The following is a 22,360-nucleotide window of genomic DNA, read 5'->3' on the forward strand; positions in this document are numbered from 1 at the left end:
AAGAATGTCGCCAAGGGATATGCTTTTCCCAGGAAAATGGTTAAGGCCTTACACTGCAGAGCGAATCTGGAGACAATCAGCTGGCATCTCTTTGACCTTCAGGGAAGGGAAGAAACTGTTCATGTTAATCAGTATATCTGATACTTGGCATATCTTGGCTACCACAAAAATTCTCTTTGGAAGCAACAACATTTCTGTATTTGTGCAGAAGACTATCTGTATTTTTATGCTTATAAAGTTCCTGTTGGCCATTCACAGTTGATTGTTAGGTCAGCAATAATGGAGACAAATTATGGATCTTATAAGGAGATAGAACACCCAGAGAGGTGAAGATCTGCGACTTTGGGGCAGCCTACTAGCCAGCAGGCGGAGTTTGTCCCAGACTCTGAACATCTGTGGGTTTGACTTTTGTCCTACTGGCTATCTCTCCCTGAGCTTCTTGACTGGCTAGGTAAAGCAGGGAGAAACCCACCTAGGATAGACAGTCTTGATTCATTTGCTCCTGTATGTTTAGGATGTCCTGACCAGATCTTTGTAACTCTTACTCCTTTGCACAGGAAGGATAAAATGGTCTCTGGTTAAGATTATGCCCTATAACTTTCTTGTGGAGGTTCTGGCACCTGTCTCCAACTCCAAGACGATTACAGCAGTGATTCTGATTGTATTTGCTGCTGTGTTTGCTTTTTGAAGCTAACATACCCACCAAACCTACATGTTAATATTAGCGGAAACATTGACTCGGGGGGTGAGGGAAAGGCAGTGAGTTTTGGCCCAAGGCTTGAGGACTAATTCTAAGATTGGTTCAGGACAAGCATGTCTTTCCAAATAAAAATACACAATCCTCACAGCAGTAATGTTATGATTGAGTAATATGTGATTTATTCAGTATAGTGATGCTAATCTCTAATTGGCTCTTGATGGTTATATTTATTTCGTAATTTAGCATATCTTCCTGGAAGTACAGAAAGGCTTCATTAAAAATTAAAATATCTCAAGAAAAAGTACCGATTTTCATGTTGCTTGTTGGAATGCTTAAGTGGCATTCTTCTTTAACGTTGACACCAGAATGCATTTCAAGCGCTCTATACTGTTCAAATGTTAAGGATAAATCTATGACCAATGATGGATAATGTTTGTTTTTTTGCAATATGAGAAGTTCCATAAAACTGAATGTAGGTGTAATGTAATATATCAGGAAGTGTTACCTCCTTTAGTTTTGCAGTTTACCCTAATCCTGAATGGGAGAATTGGAAGAACTTAGTCACATTTGCTTGAGTTCCTATTAAAAAAAAAATGGAATGGCAATGAAAGTAATTCTGTGTTCATCATGTGTAAAATTCTCCAAATTAGCAGATGGTTTTAATTCTGCATTTGATTTAGTATTAAGTCTTTCAGAGATATGATGGACTATATGTTTTTTAAATTAGAGATAATGAATAAATTGTACTAATGCCCTTTTTTATTTTCTGGTTTCAGTGGCAACTGTATCCCCAGAGAAGGTAAAAAAAAATTTTTTTTGTTACTGGCAAGTCTTTTTTCTTTAAAATAATTTCACTAAAATGTTTAGATTTTTAAAAAGTACAATGATGTGCCTATTATAAATAATTTAGTTTAAGAAAATATAGCTGTCATTCATTCAGGAAACATTGAACACCTGCTCTGTAATTCAAACTGTTCTTGAGGCTAGGAAGATGCTGAAGAACAAATTGGACAAAACTCCCTCTTCTCGTGGAACTTAAGTCCTGATGAGAAGAGGAGGGTGGGAACTAATGGGAATTAGGGGCATAAACAGAATTCAGAGTCTCAGTTGATCACCTGGGCTATATGAAATGGCTCTAACACTTTTATCCAATTATGTACTCTCAGGGTGAGGAATAAATTGCAGAGAAATTTTTTATCAATATGTTTAGGGTAAAATGAGTCTATGACTGAGAGACCTACCAAGGAATTCAGACATTCCTGGAAGAAGACCTGTTTATGTGATAGTAAACTCTTTCCGAACCTTGGCTTGATTCTTTTATTAATAATATGAAAATCAAGTGCCAATTATGAGTTTATACATTTGTATAATTTATTCAGCTGACAAGAATGCATGAAGTATGGACGTTTAGATGAAAGTTATAAATACTGTGACTAGCTTTCACTGTGGCATACTTAGAAATATACGGAAGAGTAACATGTTATTCTGTCTGTGCTTGAATAATCCAATATGAAAACATAGTTTTGGAATGGTAATGCTTGTTAAGGAATAAGTTAAATTGAACCAAAGTACAACCTGTGTGCCTATTGTATGTGTTCATATGCAACTCTCAGCATCTCCAAGGCGTGGTGCTAGTAGCTTATAATTTGGCTGAATTTTAAATTTAGTTCAGACTGACACCTGAGAGGAATCCTTTAGACTGTGAGTGGCCAGATGTCTGATATCCTTGTCACAACCTAGTATTGTTCTCTGTGTATAATTAGGTTTATGATAGCTCCCATTTGCAAGCAGTCTGAACATGTTCTTGTATATTTTTACTGCATTTTATTTTCAGAGGAGATCATGGGGAAAATGCAGTTCTGCTTTTTATGGTCCTGACCCATAGAAGTATCTCAGGGTTGGAATGACCATATAGTCTAGCAGTTAAGATGCCTGGATCCCACGCTGGATTACCTTGGTTTGCTTGCTGGATCTGCTTCCTGACCCCAGCTTCATGGAAATGCTTCAGACCCTAGGAGGCAGTAGTGATGGCTCAAGTGACTAGGTCCATGCCAGCCACTTGGGAAACGACCTGGGTTGAGCTTCTAGCTCCTAGCTTTGGCTATAGCTGATCATGACTGTTGTGGATATGAGAAGTAAACCAGTTGAAATGAACTTTTTTTGCCTTTCTATTTCTGTTTTTAAAAACAAAGCAAAACTTCAGGAAATTAAAAATGAGTGGAGGAATAAGAACACTATTTCACTATTTATACATACAAAAATGAAGTAGAATGAAGGATAATAAGTTGGAAGGACTTTGTTAGAAAGAGTTTGGGATTACTTTAGAAAACTTAGAATCACAAACAGCCGTTGTGTTCAGTGGGGAAAGACCATGTCCTCAACTTGACCCTACTTATCAAATACATAAGTGATGTGCTCTGCTGTCTCCTACTGATAAGACAAAAAATCTTTAAACTACAGGAGTGGGTTCACATCTGATCATGGTCCAATCTTTGATGGCACTGGGTGTGAGTTGTGTGGGAAGGGTGTGTACTTAACGTGGGTTGAGATGGTCTTTCTTAGGTAATACAAAACTGGTTTTATATCACGAAGAAGGGGGAGAAGTGTGGGAGAAAGCAGTATGTGCTCAGTATTTCTGGAAGATGAGTGGCAACGGGATTAAATGAAGTAGGGAGCATGTAATGCCCTAGAAATTAATTGAGTTATTACACTAAAAAGAGTCAGAGAATGAGTCCAAGTCAGGGTTGTGGGAACAGTGAGTATAGAAAATAGTGAACAATGAAAAGAATAGTGCAGGTAAGCTAAGTTTGGGTGAAGAGAGACAGTAACTTTAAATCTGGAGGAACATGGAGTAATGGCTGAGATGTTGGTGGAAATTATGAAGTTATATGAGAGTCAGTATGGATTTAGGGAGAGTGGATTTGGGGAATCTGGAGTGCAAGGTATCTTCAAAAAGTTGATGGAAATATATACTATTAAGTATTATTCACGAGTTTCCAAAGATTTTCCACCAAAAGGAATATCTTTTAATTCTGATTTCATAAAACTTTTTAAAGTGCCCCATAGCGAAACGGAAGCCATTCTCTAAGCATTCAGGCTTAATAGATTGAATGTTTGGTGGAATGTTCTGGCAGGTTATCTTTCAGAAGCAGAAAAGAGGTGGTAATTGAAGCCAGCAGAGAGAGAGGAGGAGAGGGAGACAAAGTTCAGGGGAATGGGCCTTCCGGAAGACAAGACTTAAAGCCAGAGAGGTAATCTATAGGACAGCAATGATGGAGTCTTTGATGAACACTCTTAATGAGGTCATTTTGTGAGTCCCATGGCCCTGTAGTGCTGTGGGTGAAGGCATGGATCCTAAGCTAGACAAATTATTCAGTCTTCGTGAACCCTGAGTAATTGCAGCTGCAAGCTGAGGCATGGGTGGTGAGGTTAAGGGGCACAGCGGGTAAAGAGGTATGTGAAGAAGCCCCACGTCTCCCTCTAAGAACTCAATTCCTGCCCTTCTGTGCAGCCACTGCTTTTCAGAGAGGTGGAAGTGAGGTTGGGGGCCTGGGATGGCTGGTTAAAGATATGACAGTTTCTCATGGCCCATCTACCGTACCCATTGTGTCACCTGTAAAATGTGGCCAATCATTATTGTGCAAAAGTTGCAAAAGTTGTTGTTTTCCTCTGGGGGTTAGCTTTCCTCTTCCGTAGGCTCCAAATATCAATGTCTGGGCCAAGACAGTTGCTTGCACTGCCTGACTTTGGGCCCCAGGAAAATGGATGGAGGCGTTTCTGTGGATCAGTATGGCTGGAGCACTGCTGGGACCTGCCAGAGTAGCCATACAACATGAGTTCTTTTTCAATGTCATACAGTTATGGTTTTTGTTGTTGTTTTTGTCTAATGCCCAGTGATGTATATTTGCTTTTTGAAGATCTTAACTAAATAAAAATAGTAGTATATAAGACACTAAAAATAGTTCCCACTTTCAAATATTTTTTTCTCCTTCTGTTTTCTTTTAATACAATTATCCAGGAAATTCCTTCTTTGGATCGAGAAAAAACCAAACTTGAGCCTGGTCAACCCCAGCTCTCTCCAGGCATTTCAACTTTCCATCTGCACCCACAGTTTCCAGGTAGCTTATGTTGCTCTGTCCTGTTGGAGAGAAGTTTTGTGTCATCGATTTTGCTTAATCATTGAAATTCGTAATTGTTTCTAAATGTAGTAAACACTGATGCATTATATACTTACATGGTGCTAATGTAAATATGCTATTTTTCAGTGTTAAAAATGGGAAAGTTCAGTTTTTTGCTGTTATCCACGATAGTTACTGAAGTGCTGTTGAAGGTTATCATTTGATGAATGGTCATTTTTCTTGGCTTCTTTAGTGCTCTCAGACATTCTTGCTAAATATGGAAACCAGAGCCGGAGATAAATACTACGAGCTTTCAGAACCTATAGCCACTCTTGAGATGCAGGAACTACTGTGATGAATTATTAGACTGTTATGCTTGCGTTCTGGAATAGGATCACAGTACATATAACAGGCTTTAATTTTCTTTTTATCCCCTACTTCCTCTTATAGTAGTGATTGAGAAAACATCCCCTCCTGTGCCTGTAGAAGTGGCTCCTGAAACTTCTACATCAAGTGCCAGCCAAGTGATCGCACCTACTCAAGTCACAGGTTGGTGCAGTATTTCTTATGTTAAACTCATAAATCCTATGGATAAACAGTCTGAACCTGATTTAAAATGTAATATCAAATGTATGAAATTGCTCATCGAGGGGTGGGTGCCTGGCAGTACTGGTGAGGACAGTCGTCTTCAAGCTCTCAGCTCCAGTGATTTTTTTTCTTTTGGAAACACCCTCATGGGCACACCTCTAATTGGATTTTTCCAAGCTGTCTGACCATCCTTAAACTCAATCAAGTTGACACATAAAATTACCAATTCCAAAATGCAAATTGGTTCAACTTTTTTGGAAATCACAAAATGGTAATATGTATAAAGACCTGTATATGAGTTATTACTTCGGTGTGTCTTAGAGGAAAAATGAGAAATGAAGTAAACATTGAGCTACTGATTGAGTATACCTGATTTGATGTACTTGAGACCAGAAATGTTTTTGGATTTTCAAACATTTGTGTGTATGTCATGAATTATCTTGGGAATAGAACCCAAGTCTTCACACAAAATTCCTTTATGTTTTGGTTGTTTGTTATACATGTAGCCTGAAAGTAGTCTTAAATGATAAATCCAACACATGAGGTTAGATGTATAATTTCCTACCCATGGCATCATGCCAGTGCTCAACAAGTGAATTTTGAGCTAGTATCATGATGGCGTCCAGGTATGGCTGTACCCAGAGCTGTAGCCCTCTCCACATGTACTGTGTGTCTATCACTCTTCCATCTTACCACTAATATTGAATAAAGTGATGTAGAAATGTTGAGTGTCATACGATGCAATGGTGCTGATTTTTAAAAAGTGACTGTGGCTGAAATTCTGTATTCTGAGGTCAGACATGTATCCACCCACTTTGTTAAGCTCATGTGGCTGCCCGCATGTGAGCCTGGAATACACTATATTGGTCAACAGGGATCTTGTCGTTCTTTCCCTTCATGTTGAAAACAGAGGTTGTCATGTGGCAGTATGACAACTGCTGACAAGAACACCACTAGTTCTTTCTCAGCACTGCCTTTGTACTTTCTAATATGAAGATAAACTTGTAGTTTTGGATGGGCCTGGCCATCTTCAGTCACCAAGGCTGTTATGTAAGCTAGCTTGGAGAGGTTTATTGTGTTTATCTAGAGACAATGAGTTTCTCTTTTAAATGCAGCTGTGTGAGGGATCGTGTGTTGAAGTTGCTCAGCTGCAACTAAACTGCAGAGCTGATTGGAGAAAATGAAAGTAGCCCAATTCCATGAAGTTGTTAGGAGACAGCTTAATTTGAACTTGGCAGTTGTGCACAGGTCTAACATCTGTTCTCTCATGTCTGAAGCATGAATATTTCCTTCTAGGGAAATGGTGGATTTTTTTTTTCTGTGCCCACTTCCTATAGAGTAAGAACCTATGGGGAAAACAAATAGTTACTGAAGTGAAATGGGTTGCAACTTTAGAGCAGTCCTAAAAAATAGTGACTTACATTAACATAAAATGATTGTTTTCTATCAAATTCACTTGGTCTCATCTAAAAGGCCAAGATGCTCTATCAAATTCAATTTAAATCAAAATGTAGATATCCCCATTGGTTTGCTATGTAGGCCAAACTGAGATGTAAGAAATAATCTCATGACTTGTCTCAGGAGCAGTGTGTATAAGTTTTATTTCTTGCAAATAGAGAAGATAAATGTTATTTGTTGCTGTTAGTGTCCGCCATGGTTGAACAAAGGGGTAAAATGCTATGAGTGTAAAGTGAGTATAATCAGCTCCATATTGGTTCATGATGATATCTTTACAGTGGTGAGACTGGAAGATGCCTCTTCATGCTCAGTCAGATGCTGACAGGTCACAACGATGGGGGCTGTATATTTGCAGAAAGTGTGATGCTTTCTACTTTTAAAGCTAACTTGGTGTCTTGAAGCATTACTGGCATACTGCTTGCAAATAAATGACAAGTTTCATTCTATCAATTCTGGATTCAGCCTCGTTTCTTAATAGCTAAAGGAGAAGTTGGAAAATCAAACCTTTATTTCTCTGGCAAATGTTTCCAAAGCAGAAACATCTGTTTGACTTGTGGGACACTTGGTGCTCATGGTGAGGCAGTTGAAAAGACAGGGCATTTTTGTAAACCTTTCCATGAATTAACATTTGATGCCTTCCTCCAGCTCTTCCTGAACTTTCTCTGTGGCCCTTGCAGAGTGACCGGAAATTACTCTTTCACTTCATGTCTGCCTTGCAGAAGCCTCAGGAATGGTCATGGCCCAAATATTTTGAAATCTACTTGTTCATCAGATCTTTTCCAGAACACAGAATGCATCATTTCAGAAATGCTGGTCCCTGAAGCATATTACCCAGAGTCATTACAGCCTCAAGAAAGTATGCGTGCTCGTGGAAAATGAACCATTTTTTTTTTCCATGTAAAGTCATCACATTTTCATGTCCAAATTCTGTTTATTTATTTATTTATTCAGATAATCACATGATGATGGAAAAAGCTAAAGGTTAGCATGCTCTTTTTCATATTCTGCCAAAAGTGTTCTTTTTCACTTAATGTTAGAAAGTGTAATAAAGATACCCAGAAAGTTAAATCCACCGTTGGCCTTGTTGCTAGGCGAAATAGAGCATTTGGTTTTCCATTGGCTTTTGGTCATGGCTCTTTTTCCAAATTCAAAATGAGCTCCAATGGAAGAAATAAATGGAGATCCTAAGCCCAGTGAAAATGGTTTCAGGGGCACATGTGGTTAGGGAGGGTAGGTCTTCCCTGTTCACAGGGAACGTGTGATGACCCTCACAGGAGAATCCAGGGAGACGCACTCACTTGGCCAGTCTGTCTCCCTTCCCACTCTGTCTGGGAAGCCTAACATGTCACAGACAAGACGTTGCCTCCCACCCCCCTGCCGCCCGATGTGCCCTTGAGAGCAGTAAGGCTGATGTTGGCCTGAGGCATTGCCACTGTGGTATGTCAGAGTCCCGTTGCAGGAGTTTCTATTGACAAAGTCTGGTCCAAGAAAGATGTACTTCTCTATGAAGCAACCTGTTCCATGAGATCTGTCTCACATACCTGTGTGTGATTGGCCTCTCAGAAAAATGTAAAGCATCATGTTTTGGTCTGAAAATCCCACAAAGCAGAGATTATTTCCTGCTCTTTGAGACAACATTCATGTGCTTCTGTGTGTTGTGAATGAAAGCCCTAGTAGAGACTGGGGGTTGGGAGGAGGAAGACCTTAAAATGCTGATACCAAGGATTTCCTTTTTTAACCTTAGAAAGCGCCACCTTGGTGTTGCTCAACTTTCTTCTGGCACAGGTGTTTGCAGACACAGGTGTTTTCTACCTGGAAGGTGGGATTCTGGCTGGCATGTGGATTAAAGGGACTTCTGAGGCCAAATTGACTAATGTTACCTTCATTGTTCACTTGTGTGAAACTCTGTGTGTGTGTGTGTGTGGAGGGTGAATGGGTCGGTGTAGAAATCAAATATGGTTTTAAAAAAACCCCTTTGCTCCTTTGATGTCTTAGTACCCTCTAGTGGTATCAGCATAGCATTTTCATACATCTGTGTAGTGCCTTGCCAACCAAGGTCAGCATCATCAAGCTGCACCTCTGTGTACCTAATCTATGCGACCATCCACTACAAATCCTCAAGCATTCTTCAGCAAGGTACTTTCAACCTTATAGCTTCTATTTAAAGTAATGAATTGGAAGGAAAGACCATTTTTCTTCATTTCACTTCCTAAGACTACAGAGCTATAATTTCCAACCATTTCTCCTACCTCACAGTCCACTTGAGAAGAAACAGACTAAACAGTTGGTGAAGCGTGGGAAGGAACATATGCATTGGAAGTGAGCATCATGTATTACGAACGACTGTAGCTCACACTTGTAAAAATCCCATTCTGAAGCTGGGCCTGCAAAAGGACAAATGTTTGGGCATGAGCGAGTTGATGTGTGCAGGAATAAGGCAGCAACTGCTTCATGAAAACTAGAGTTGATGCCCTTGCCATTTGGTTTGAATCCTAGTCTCTGCCATATTAATTCATTTTCTAATTCAGTTTCTTTTTGCAAACCTTGTTAACTTGTGTTTCTCTACTTAAGAATATTACAGAAAAAGTGTAAATGTCATTGATGGTTTGCACGAAGAAAACCAAGAAACAGAAATATTTGAAGTTTCTAATGGAAGTCTCTATATATAATATCACATAAATATTGGCGATGTGTTTCTCACACTGTTTCACTAAAAAAAATCTTACAAAGAGGAATTCTTAAAATCTATGAAGACTACCTTTTCAAACTTTTGTAGCTCAGAAAACTGTATATATTTTAAATGTTTATTTATCATGTACTTGAAAGAGCGACAAAGAAATTGTGGGAGGTGGGAAGAGAAATTTGCCATCTGTCAGTTTGTTCCCCACATACCTATGACAACCAGGGCGCGATCCAGGTTGATGTCGGGAGCCCAGGACTCCATCGGATCTCCGACATGAATGAGAGGAACCCGAACACTTGAGCCATCGTATGTTGGCTCCTAGAATGTGCATTAGCAGAAAGCTGCATCCGAAGCAGGATAGTCGAGACTCAAGCCAAACACTCTGATAGGGGATGCAGACCTCTCATACAGTCACCAACCCACTGTGCCACAATGCCTGCCCCTAGAAATGATACTTAAATAAAGCCTTTCTGATTATAAAATATGAATATTGTAATACATGCTTATTGTGGAAACTTAGAAAATGAGAAAGCACGGAGGATATACCCATCCCCATAAATCATGAAGCTTTGGTATTTCTTTCCACTTTTCTCTCTGTGTGTATTCTAATGTAATTGAGATCATATTCTATGATGCAATTTGTAACCAACTGCATATTGTTAAACACTGAAGCATTTCCCTGTCCAATGATTATAATAGTGTTGTATGCTGTAGATGTGTCATAACTCTATTTTGTGTTGTTATAGTTTAATCATGTAAGTCACCTATATATTTAGCTTCCAAATTTTTTTTCTTTATTTTGACATATTGGTTGTAAACAAATTTGCTTTTCTAGTAATGGGTTAGCATAGACTTGTAAGGTAGAAACAGTTGGTTAATGCACAGTTTTGAATTCATCTCTTACATATGCAGGTAACTTTATGTATTAAAAAAACTTTGCTGTTTCAAATATCTTGCTTGAATAGTCTTAAAAGTCTCGGGACAGTGAATACTTTATGAAGAAAGAAGAATGTGATTTTGGAGGATAACAGCCCTGATTTAGGCCATTTCCAAAGTGAATTCTCATGAAAGTACCTTTTCTCATACCTCCCCCCTTTTTGCAGAAATTGCAATGAGTTATTTGTGACAGTAGCCCACCTGTTTTTCTTCTCAATGAAACCACAGACTCCTCTAACAAAACTGGGTTCTGTTGATTGTGCCACAGAGGCACCAACCTACTTTCCTTGGGAGTTCCTTGGTCTCTCTCACACGGTATCTTTCAAACATTTGCTGTGTAATGAGGATGAAACAATAGCCTGAGGTAGCACTGATACCATTGTGCTGTTTCCTTGTTGCGTGTTCTTGGTTGACTTCCATACGAACCTCATTAATAGTAGCATTTATGACCGACTGACTTAGAGCGCAGGGAATGTTTCAGGCATTGAGCTACCAGCATTCACTTCAAGACATTGTCATTATGTTTCAAAACCATGCTCTAACCTTGGAACTCTGGGTTTTTCCCATTCAATATGTATAGAAATATGAGGCCTGGGATGATTAATCACTTTTGCTGTACGGCCGAGTTACAGTGAGCAGAATGTGTGCCTGTGCCATCTGCAAGCCAGTGCTCCTCCATCCCCACCATGCCGTTGTTTCTCTAATTAGTACTGAAAATAGAGTCCCCTGGGAGAATAGTCCATCTCAGAGCCCACAGGTCCTTTGGTAATTAAGCTCATTTCACTGGTTTCTACTCTCCCCTGACTCATCACTCTGCTGATTCCATACTGTGGAGTGAGGACTTGGACAGTGATAATCCGCCTGGTTTTGTAGAAGAATGAATCACCCAGGAATCAAGGGGAGGCGGGGGCGGGTATAATGGAGAAATCAAACAGAGGAGATTTGGAACAAGGTTCTTCTTTACCAATATAAAGAAAATATTCTGAAGTTGAAATTGGCTGATGAAGAATAAGCACACCTAGAAATTTAGCCTTTGTCAGAAGCAGAAGCTGTTTCACGGACATTAATGGCAAAATTTGGAGGAGATTGGGCATATTTGTTGAAACTCAAATCTGACCTGCTAACAAATGAAAAAGTTAATATGTTTTCTCATCAAGAGACATCATAGTCATATTGCATCAAGTAAAGTGAAATGAGAATGGGTGCAAAGTCACTGATTGGTCACATTGGAAGTTGTTTTCATTTAAGAATTGATCCCATGGAGCCAGGGTTGCTTGATAGCTGGTGAAGCCACCACTTGTAATGTTAGCAGTCCCCATCAACTCTGGTTCAAGTTCTGGCTGTTCGGTTTTAAATCCAGCTCCTTCCTGATGACCTGAGAAAATCAGTGGAGGATGACCAAAGTGTTTGTGTCCCTGCTACCTAAGTGGGACACCTGGATGAAGCTCCTGGCTTCCTCCTTTGGCATGGGCCAATATGAGCTGTTGTAGCCCCCTGGGAGAGCGAATCAGCAGATGGGAGCACTCTAGCTATACCTGGTAAAATAAATCTTTTAGAAGAAATTGATCCTCTTAAAAAACTTCCTGTATGATGATGTGTTTCTGAATTTGCAATTGTTCCAGTTCATCTTAGAAATTGTTTCATCAGGAGCTGTTAAAGCCTTGGGTGGGACTGACTACTCCATTGTAGGAATGCTGTGAGTTTATATTTAATTTCAGAAATTAGCTTTGTGTTCAATGGTTAATGAGCTGGCTCATCAGAAAACATGAAGATTTGCAAGTAGCAATGAAATCTTTGTTCATGCATTTCCCCCATTTTCTGTCTGCTTTTAAAGAAATCAATGAATGTACCGTGAACCCTGGTATCTGTGGCGAGGGGGTCTGCCTGAACCTGCCGGAGGGGTACGCCTGTAAATGCAACGATGGTTACAATATAACTGAACAACAGCACAAATGTGTTGGTAAGAGATACTTTCAGCAATCAAAATTATTAATATCAAATATTTGCTTATTTAGAATATATTTCTAGTATGTCATTTTAACCATCTTGGGGAAGCGTCACTGTGTTTAATTCTGTAAAATGCTTATCCCTCAGCTAAAGACACTCCAGCAAAAGGTTTGCCAAACTTCTGGCATTTTCTTTTCTTGTCCATTGCTGTTTACTTCTTCAAATGTGTTGTATTTACATAAATATGTACTAATTCACAAAGCTCAGATAAAGTAAGTAAAATTGTTGTTCTAGAAATACCTACCACCTACCAACATGCCTGTGTGTGTGTGTGTATCTGTGTATGTAATATAAGAAAAACAATGCAGGTTGAAATGGAGTTACATTCAGATACCCAAGTACATAAAGCCTGATTTTTTAGATTTCTAAACTGAATATTCATGTATGCTGACTTGAAGCCTTTAGCAAACTCATGAATAAGGAATCTTCTATATACTAATGTAGAGAAAAAAGTCATCTTACAAAAACATACAGTGTTTTAATGTGTTAACTCTAACTTTGATTTTACTAGATTATAAGGGTGTTATTAAAAAAAACGCCCTCTGAGTTGTATATCTTCTACTTTAGCATGTGTGAAGTTTGCTGTTTTGTGTACAATGTACGTGTGAGGTGGGGAGGCACCAGGCTGCTCCGTGACCATTTCCCTTTCATTTGCACACACACTATATATAAGTACGTGTAGAGCCTAAGGTAAGAACGGGGGAAGGTGATGCGATGACCACGGCCAGCTGCAGCCACGTGCCTGGTAGAGCGTCTCTGACTGCCTCTGCGGAAGGTAAACTGCAATATTTGATGGCTTCGGTTATCAGGAGAGTCCTTCGATGTTGACCTGAAGTCTGACTCTTTCAAACACCAGTGTCACGGTACTGTAGTTTTAGTCTTTGAAGCAATATGCAGTAAGTTTTTTCTCTCCTCACAGAAACAGTCCTTGAAGTATTTGCTGAGAGAGATGATGTGTGCTTTTATTATTTCTGCACTTGGGAGGCTCCGGGGACTCTCGGAGTAACTATGGGAAACTGTTCCTGCAGCACAGCACTAATTGCTTATCTGTATTTTGTGAACAGATATCGATGAATGTGCTCAGGACCAGCACCTCTGCTCCCAGGGACGCTGTGAAAACACTGAAGGGAGTTTCCTGTGTATCTGCCCGGCAGGATATATGGCCAACCGGGAGGGTACTAACTGCATAGGTAATGACACTGATACATATTCTCAGATCTGAAGTTTTAGATTCCCCAAGGCCCCATGAGATAACCAGAAATTTGCACTAAGCATCGGTTGTGACATCGTGGTCTCATTTTTTAAAAAAAGAGATGCATTTACTTGAAAGGCAGATTAACATAGAGGGAAAGAGATTTTTCCATCTTCAGTCATTCCCCAAATGGCCACAGCAGATGGGTCTGATCACACTGAAGCCAAGAAATGGGAATTCTTTCCAGGTCTCCCTCAGGGTGGCAGGGACACAAGCAATGGACACAACTTCTACTGACTTCCCAGGTGAATCAGCAGGGAGCTGGACTGTAAGCACAGTACCCAGCACTGAAATCATGTATTAAACATGGAGTGTTGGTGCTGTAAGCAGTGGGCTTACCATGCTGGGCCACAATGCCAGCCCTTTCCTCCCTCCCGCTCCAACATTTTTGAAGGAACAATGTAAGATATGTACAATGACAAGATACACTAAATGTTTACTTTTGGATGCCCCATGAATATCAGAAGCACACCATCCTGACACACATCCAGCAAAGGGAAGAGAAAGCAGTTGAGGGTCAAAATGATGTTTTGGAAAAATAACGCTTAGCAATGTTTTCCCCTTCACATAGATGTGGATGAATGCTTGAGGCCGGATATCTGCGGGGAAGGGCGCTGCATCAACATTGTGGGTACCTACCGGTGTGAATACTGTGACAGTGGGTACCGCATGAACAGACGAGGCCGCTGCGAAGGTGGGTCAGCTGGGAGAACGAGGGGCCTGAGCCCCCTCCTATGTGTATTGAGCATGCATGCCTGTGCAACGCAGGCTGGGTACCTTTCCTGTTCTGGTTTTCCTCTACCATTCTGTACTACACCCGTGTGCCCTAACTTGTTGCACTTGCCAGATTCACAGACTCCTTGCCTCATTTTTCTGACTCTCTCTAGATTGTTTTTCTACCTCGTGCACTCATTAGTTTTCACCTCGTTATCTGCTTTCCCTGGTATTTGGAGTGAAATCACTTCAGAACAATTAATTGCAGAATATCCTAGGACAAACCCAGACTTAATTGCGATGTCTGGCTCATTCATGTGGGAACATGGTGCAGGTGTAAGCGCTGTTGATATTTCATTTTTGACCTTCTCACCTTGTCACATTCCTGTGTCTCCCCTGCATCCTTTTACATGTGTTCTGGGACTTATTTGCAGACTCCCTACTGTCTGACCAGCTCTGGGTCCAATTCCAACTGCGCTAGATAGAATTTCTTCATTACTGACCACATTCATGAGCTTGCACTCATTATAAAAAAATGTTTTGGAAAATATATGGCAAGTCGAAGATGATTATCCATGCAATACTAGTTCTGCTTATATTTATTTCCAGTTGGCATGGGTTCTTTTGAAACCACAGTGATACATTTTTTAAAATGAAGTCTGTTTAACTGATTTTGGAATCCTGCCATGGACACTTTAAGGCAGGAACACAGGTTCCCAGGCAGGTGCCTGCAGCCTTGGTGTGGATATGGAGCTGGGTGCTTGGGAGTCTCCATCTGAATGTTCAGAGACCCACCTGCTATCTGATATGATGGAGCTTCTAGGGCAAAGGGAGAATAGATGAGTTCCACTGCCCTCCAGCTTCTGTCTGCTGATTTTCTTCACAGCTCCAATGGGTAAAGCCTAGAAGGAGGGCCAGGTAGACATTTTAACAGTGTCACAACTACATCTCTCTCCCTTGGGCTCAGGTCTGGAGAGAAGTGGGACTGGACCCCTGAGCAGCTCAGAGTAGAATGGAGCCCCGATGGCTGAGCAACCCTGGGGACCAGCACAGGTGTAAAGTGTCCCTGGTCTTCCCTTGCTGACTACAGGCAGTGTGGGAAGGTGAAAGAGCAAGAACGGTGGAATCAGCTCACATTACTACACACACACACACACACACACACACACACACACACACACACACACACACACACACACACACACAGTAACTGCCTGAGCTGAACCATTGGTTAGCACCTTTGGAACTCAGTTCATCACCTGTATAGAACAAGCCAGAAAGCCAACGTTCAGGGTTACCAGGAAGTTAAGTGTTTGTGGTAGTGTCCTGTAAGGTGCTGGATACCTTGTTAGTTTTCAAAACATTTTTTCTAAACCCTCTTCCCCAGGACCAGTTTTCTTTGGTATAGATTTTTGCAGTTCATCTATAAGGTGGGAAATGTTTTTTTTTTTTTTTTAAAAAAAAGGAGAATCCCTTTGGCAAGCATTTGTATGCAAAGCAACATCTTACAAAGTCCAGTGCTTAAACAGCCTATGGTTCTACACTCAGCCCAGAATGAAGGGTTCAGATATTTAAGTAACAGAACAAAGGAGAGAGGTAGAAATGGAAAATTATGGGATTATACTCAAAGCTAAGACAGTTATGTTCAATATGCAGGGAATTTTCAGCAGAACTGTGACCAGGCTCCCTTGAGTAAATAACCTATAACTTGATTATCCCCAAAGAAAAGGTCTGAAAGGAAACAAGAGCCAAACAGCATGGCTGTTTTCTAATTTGATCATGGACCAGAACCAGAGGTCACAGGGCTTCTGGCTCACTCAGGATGCTCTCAGCTGTCACCATCCCAGTTGCTTTCAAACAGGACCAGTCTCCAAGGAGTCTATTGTGGTTTACAGACATTATCTCATTCTGCCTTACTTTATTCTCTTCAGCTGCTCTTTCAAGGCAGGTAGTCCCTGAGTGATGGAAGAGGGAACAAGCAGAGGTGGGAACTGCCAGAAGGAGCAGAATGTCATCTTCTAGCAGTTGAGATTACCCCTTCTTCGGGACCTGAGAGTGACATTTTTCTGAGTGGTTGGTGCTGCTTGGAAAATGAAGTTGGCAAGCAGCATCATTTTGTGGAACAAGACGTCCTAGAACATCTGACCTTAAAAAAAAAATCACTGCATGTCATTGTCTGTTGGCAAGACTTTTCACTGATAAAAGCGATTATGGCACTGACCTGGTGCTTATTTTGTTAATGTCATTTTCGGCTTTTTCAGTTAAAGTGTTTTTTTCACGTATGTTGAATGATATATAGTGCATGATAAATGTTTTCCGGTTTTCTATTTTTAGTTGATGCAAAAAAACTGTGCATGTTTATGGATTATCATGTGAAGTTTCTATATACTGTCAATGTCCAGTCAGGGTAAACACATATAGAGATACTATCCAAGAATTTACCAAAATGGACCTGGCCTTGTAGTACAGCACGTTAGCCCACTGCTGACAATACCCATAGAATTGTCATTTCAAGTCCCGCCACTTTGGCTTCCAATCCAATTCCATGTTAATGTGCCTGGAAAAACAGCACAGATGCTCAAAACTAACTGGTCCCCTGTCATCCATATGGGAGACCGCCGCACACCCCTACTCCAGTCTTTGAACTGACCCAGTTCTCTGGCTGTTGTAACTATTTGGAAATCAGGGGATGGAGGACCTCTTTTCTCCCTCACTTTCTGTCTTCTGTTCCCCTCATCACTTTGCTTTTCAAATAAACAATCCAAATCTTTTAAAAGTTTTACCAGAATGAAGACCTCAAATACTCATGTAAATTATTTAGTATATCAGATACATATATTTTCAACTGTGTCCTTGAAAAATCTGTTTATGTGGTCACTGTGATTAGAGGCTCAATAGACACTTAGACATAAATCTTTTAATTCAGAAAGAAAACGCTTAATCCAAATGGGTCTTGAAACTGCCATGTTACCACTGATTTTAAGCTGAACTTTCCTGTATGTAACTTCTTTCCCATTTGTGGTTCTTACACATTCTGAAAACTGCTGAAAGTCAGTCATTTTAAAGGTGACTTTTCCCTCTGGTATCAAAAAGAAAAATGATGAATCAGTTAGCTGGGAATAGGAAAATATGATGTATGGTCAGAGCACCATGTTTTCTGGAAACTCTTGGAAGTATGTGATGAGTTCACTTTCTCCTAATTTTTTTTATTCACCTCCAAGGAATTCCTATCATCAGGAAAGTTTTAAATTATTCAAATTTAGGAGGCTCTTAAGCCCATGAAGCCAACATGGAGATTTCTCTGGGGCACTCAGTGTTTGCAGAGGCTCTCTGTAGCCAGGTGAATGGATGGATGCTAATTTTCATTTCCACTCAGTATATTGCTTTCTGGCAAGCTGTGCTATTCCTTCAAAGATTAGATGTCCAGCAAAGTGGCCCCAGAAGAGCTGCCAACTCCCAGAGTGGAAAGGCCTTGCTCTGCCAGACGAAGAATTGGGGCCAAGTTCTCCCTTGGAATTTATGTAAATACTTTAATCCAGGTGTATCTGGCCATCCACTCTGCCATTGGGTTAAGTCTGGATCCAGTGTCTCCTACCTTGTTTTTGTCTTCGCTACAGAAATGTAGATATAATGTGCCTTTTCTCCCTTCATCACAAAATGTCAGATTTCACTTGGGTATTCTGCTAAAATGCTCATGGCCCACCTTGATTTTTCAGATATTGATGAGTGTTTGACTCCAAGTACTTGTCCGGGTGAGCAGTGTGTGAATTCTCCTGGATCTTACCAGTGTGTTCCCTGCACAGAAGGATTCCGGGGCTGGAATGGACAGTGCCTTGGTAGGTACTACGTGTTATCCAAGCTTGGATGCTTTTGAAATAATGCCAATTGATCTCTTTAGAAAAATATCAGTAAACTTAGATTTTTCTAAGAAAAGCTGTGAGAAAAAAGCCAGAAAAAAAGAGAGATTGTGAAGGATACCAACGAATTGTTATCTGAAATGTGATAAAGTACCAAAGCCAAATACAGTGGTAAGCACTAGAGGAACTGAGAGAAGAAGCTTGGAAAAGAGAATAGGCATCAGAAGAAGCTATCACAGGCAACAAAATTAAGAAATATGGGCAGGTGTCCACGCAAACACCCAACAGTAGAAGTAAATGCAGTATTTGGAGGAAGTTGAATACCATCTTTTGTGTGTCTATCTGCTGTGTGATTTTTTTTTTTCATCGAAGATTTTTTTTTTTCATTTGAAAGTTAGGGGAGATAGAGATAAGGTTCTTTCATGTACCATTTCACTTCCCGGGTAGCCACAACAGCCAGTGCTGGGCCAGTCCAAGCCAGAAGCTTCATTCAGATCTCGCAAGTGGGTAGCAGGGGCCCAAGTACTTGTGGCATCTCCTGCTGCTTTTCCCAGGCCACTCCCAGAGAATTGATTCAGAGCAGCTGGACTATGAACCTATACCTAAGTGGAATGTTGGCATTGCAGGTGGCAGCTTAACGAGATAGGCCATGATGTGTGCCTCAGTGATTTTTTTTTTCTTACAACTTTTTGATTCCATAATAGAGCTCTGAATATGTGAGCTAAATTTTTCATTCATGCATGCATTGTTTGCTTTCTCCCCTCAAAGAACTTACTATCTATCCCTAGAGTTTTCTGAGATCCATTGGAGGGGTAGAAAGGGCTGTAACCCTTTCCTCACAGCGCTTACTGTCTGTCTGATGAGATGCGGACTTTCACTCCAGCACTTCTTGAGTAGCTGTGAATTTGTAAACACAGCAGATTATAGGAAGAAGGGTTCTAGCTGCTGTGAGATGATAGAATCAAGCAGAGCAAAGCTACAAAACAATTGATCTTTATTCAACTGTTTCTGGGAAGACATTCAGTTGTTTCAGTGCAGGTGGGACTGCAGCCTACGTGTCTGAAAGTTTTGGCCTCTTCAGCAACAGCAGCAGCTCGGCTTCTGCCTCTGCTGCAGGTGGTCCTGTGTCCTGAGAGCCTGTGCTCACTGCCAGGGGTCCCCTACCTGTGGAACTGTGAAATGTGGGTACGTTAGTTGCTTACCTGATAAGCAGTTGTTGATATAATTGGTACTGTCGGAGAGTGAATTTGGTTTTAATACTCCTTTTTGGCCCGTACTTCATAGCTGTCTATCCAGGTTCCATTCATGTTCTCATTCTCACATAGCAGTGCACAATCTAGGAGCATTGCCTGGACACTACCTTGAATAACTGCAACTCTCAATAGCAATATAAACACAGTCCTGGTTCACGAATTGGCTAATGGATTGTGACTGACCAAATTGGCAAATGATTTCTCTTCACTATAAACCATACTAAATAAGCTCTTGTACCTATATACACATGGAGGATTATATATGTTGTGTGTATAACATATACAAACATACCACTCAAGTTTTTGTACAACACCTCATTTAAAAGCAGTGTTGGCTTTGCCAACCAGCTGAGCGGGATCATAGGCAGAACTATTAGATCATCGTGTTGCTCAACTCACCTGAAGTCCCACGTTTCCCCCTTTGCTGTGAGCAGTAGCATTCATTCCTGTGTTGCTGAGATCACACATTTCCTATCATTAAAAGTAGACAATGCACTGTTTCCCCCTGCCTTGGGTGAGATTGTAGGCTCCATGCAAACTACGTATTAAGCCATACTTCCACGATAGAATTGCAGATACACCCATCATTCATGCTGGACTTAACAGCTCTTTGGAATTTCTCATGAGGGTTTTTGCAGATTAGGCTGAAACAGAATTTCCATCTTTATTTTTTATGGTGCTGGAGTTTTCAAATGCTGAAAAGTTGAGTGTGACAAAAAGCAGATATTCCAGTAAGACGTTGTTTTCGTATTGAGATAGGCAGGGGACTGAATTTTTTTTCCCTAAATTCTTAGTGCTAATATATGATCAGCTGTGCCTTTAGACATCTTAGCTCTGATCTTTTTGCTTTGGTACTCTAATTTTCAGAAGTCACCTAGTTTTTAAATTAATTAATTAATTAATTAATTAATCTGAAAGGCAGAGTAATAGAAAAGAGAAAAAGGTCTTCTATCTCACGATTTCACTCCCCAAATATCTACAACAGCTAAGGCTGGACAAAGCCCAAAGTTGGGAGCTTGGAATTTCATCCTATGTGGGTAGCAGGAACCCGATACTTGAGCTATCATCTGCTACCTTCCCAGGAATGTCAGCAGGGTGCTAGATGGAAGTAGAGCTGCCAGGACTGCAGCTGGTACTCTGATACTGGATGCTGGTGTCACAGGTGGTGCTTAATCCTGGCTGCCACAACAATGGCTCCCGTAACTAACCTGCTTATGACTTTAGCTCATCAATAACACTATTTGATGTACATTTATTTCACTTAATGAGTACACTGCACACCTACTCTGTACCAGTATATTCCCAAAACAGCAGAGACTAAGCGAAGCAAAATCCCTCTACTTGTTGCACTTATGGTGCTTATAGATCAATGAGTGAGCTAGTAAAACAGATGGAATACCAACATCCTAAGACATAAAGGAATCGGAGGTTCAGGGAGTGTTCAAGTTCCTGTGGAGGTCAGGGGTCAAGTGTTGACAGGTCTTTGCTAATCGTTTATTTCCATCATTAGCAGGTACCTATGACCAGTTTACATGCTTTTGTATTCTGTCAGTCCAGATCAGTTACTGATTTATGTTGATGGGGTTTTCTTTTTCAGTGTCCAATTGAAAAAGTGCGTGTTAAGTTAAAGCCTTGGAAATTTTCCTGTAGTCACACCCTGTAGGATAAACTGCATCTGGCAGTTGTCTTTAGTAATATTTATTATTTATTTGAAATGAGAGGCAGGTGTTATCTGAGACATGATTGTCTTCTTAGGATTCTGGGTTTGCATAAATTTTAGTCTCATTTTTATACAGTGCTCCTCTCTTTGGCTGCATATTTTCAAATTGTACCCAAACGTGTGGTGTTTTATATTGCACTGATGTTTGGCATTATGCCTCTGGGTTGTTTTTTGGCCCCCTCCTAAGCTTGTCTATCTTCACATCAATTTGACTCTTTTATTCCTGTTAAGTGGCTTGAATAGGAGTTGCTGTTAAGCCCCTATCTTCTGGCTAGTTCACTTTTTGCTTCTTTCACTAACAGCATTCATGGCTTCACTGTATTACATACCATGTAAGCTAGAGCTCATTGAGAAATGCTTTTCCTTGATTTATGAATTAAGAACAGAACTTTTCTGGGGGGAAACACAGGTAAAATGTAAGTAAGTGTTGTCAGGAGGACCACACTTTTTCCTAGTGTTTAGTTCAGGACAATAATCTTTCATTCTCAAGAGTCATTGTCCACTTCAGACGTTACCTATTACTTCCAAACTGTACCCAGCACACATCATCCCTTAATGCTTTCTGGCAGCTTATTTTGGCTCTTCTGCTAATGTTGCTGCCTCTTTCAAGTTGGGGATTCCGGTTTTCTCTGGAGAGCCACTTTCATCATTTCATACTATATTCCTTGGACATGACATTCAACCTGGAGTTGTTGACCATTCAATCTCCACCTTGAATGACACATCACTGTGGATTCTGTCCAGAGCTCAAGCAGGGAGCGGTCCTTCTGCATGTTAGCCTGTCACGTCCTCAGTTTACAGATTCCTCTGAACTTGTGGAGTATAGACAAGAATTGAATTTACTGAGTCATCTCCCAAGGAGGCACTCTAATATTTAGATATTTAAAGAGATGCTCAATATCTTTGATGTAGAAATTTGTTGTTTCCTGAATACATGGGATTTGGGATTCGATGATCTCCTGAATTCAGTGTCATTATCTTTAAAATTGAGATTGAAATCTCTTCCTTGCGGCCAGCACCATGGTCCAACAGACTAATCCTCTACTTTCAAGTGCCAGCATCCCATGTGGTTGC

At 40.5% G+C, this 22,360-nt stretch overlaps 1 protein-coding gene across 10 annotated transcripts in view; it reads left to right on the forward strand.

Moving 5' to 3' along the window:
• Positions 1–22,360, forward strand: part of LTBP1 (latent transforming growth factor beta binding protein 1) — a 396,687-nt gene that overhangs the window by 278,644 nt on the left and 95,683 nt on the right. For 8 of the 10 annotated variants that reach the window (XM_040993049.1, XM_040993050.1, XM_040993058.1 and 5 more), the window contains 7 exons: positions 1,477–1,499; positions 4,719–4,818; positions 5,269–5,367; positions 12,318–12,443; positions 13,555–13,680; positions 14,314–14,436; positions 18,173–18,292. In XM_040993049.1, the coding sequence (XP_040848983.1) occupies positions 1,477–1,499; positions 4,719–4,818; positions 5,269–5,367; positions 12,318–12,443; positions 13,555–13,680; positions 14,314–14,436; positions 18,173–18,292 (717 nt within the window). The remainder of the gene's footprint in view (positions 1–1,476; positions 1,500–4,718; positions 4,819–5,268; positions 5,368–12,317; positions 12,444–13,554; positions 13,681–14,313; positions 14,437–18,172; positions 18,293–22,360) is intronic. The other 2 variants (XM_040993051.1, XM_040993055.1) reach the window with 1 other exon arrangement.

Source organism: Ochotona curzoniae, unplaced genomic scaffold, assembly GCF_017591425.1.
Source record: "Ochotona curzoniae isolate NIBS_2020 unplaced genomic scaffold, NIBS_Ocur_1.0 contig_883, whole genome shotgun sequence".
NCBI classification, from domain to species: domain Eukaryota; kingdom Metazoa; phylum Chordata; class Mammalia; order Lagomorpha; family Ochotonidae; genus Ochotona; species Ochotona curzoniae.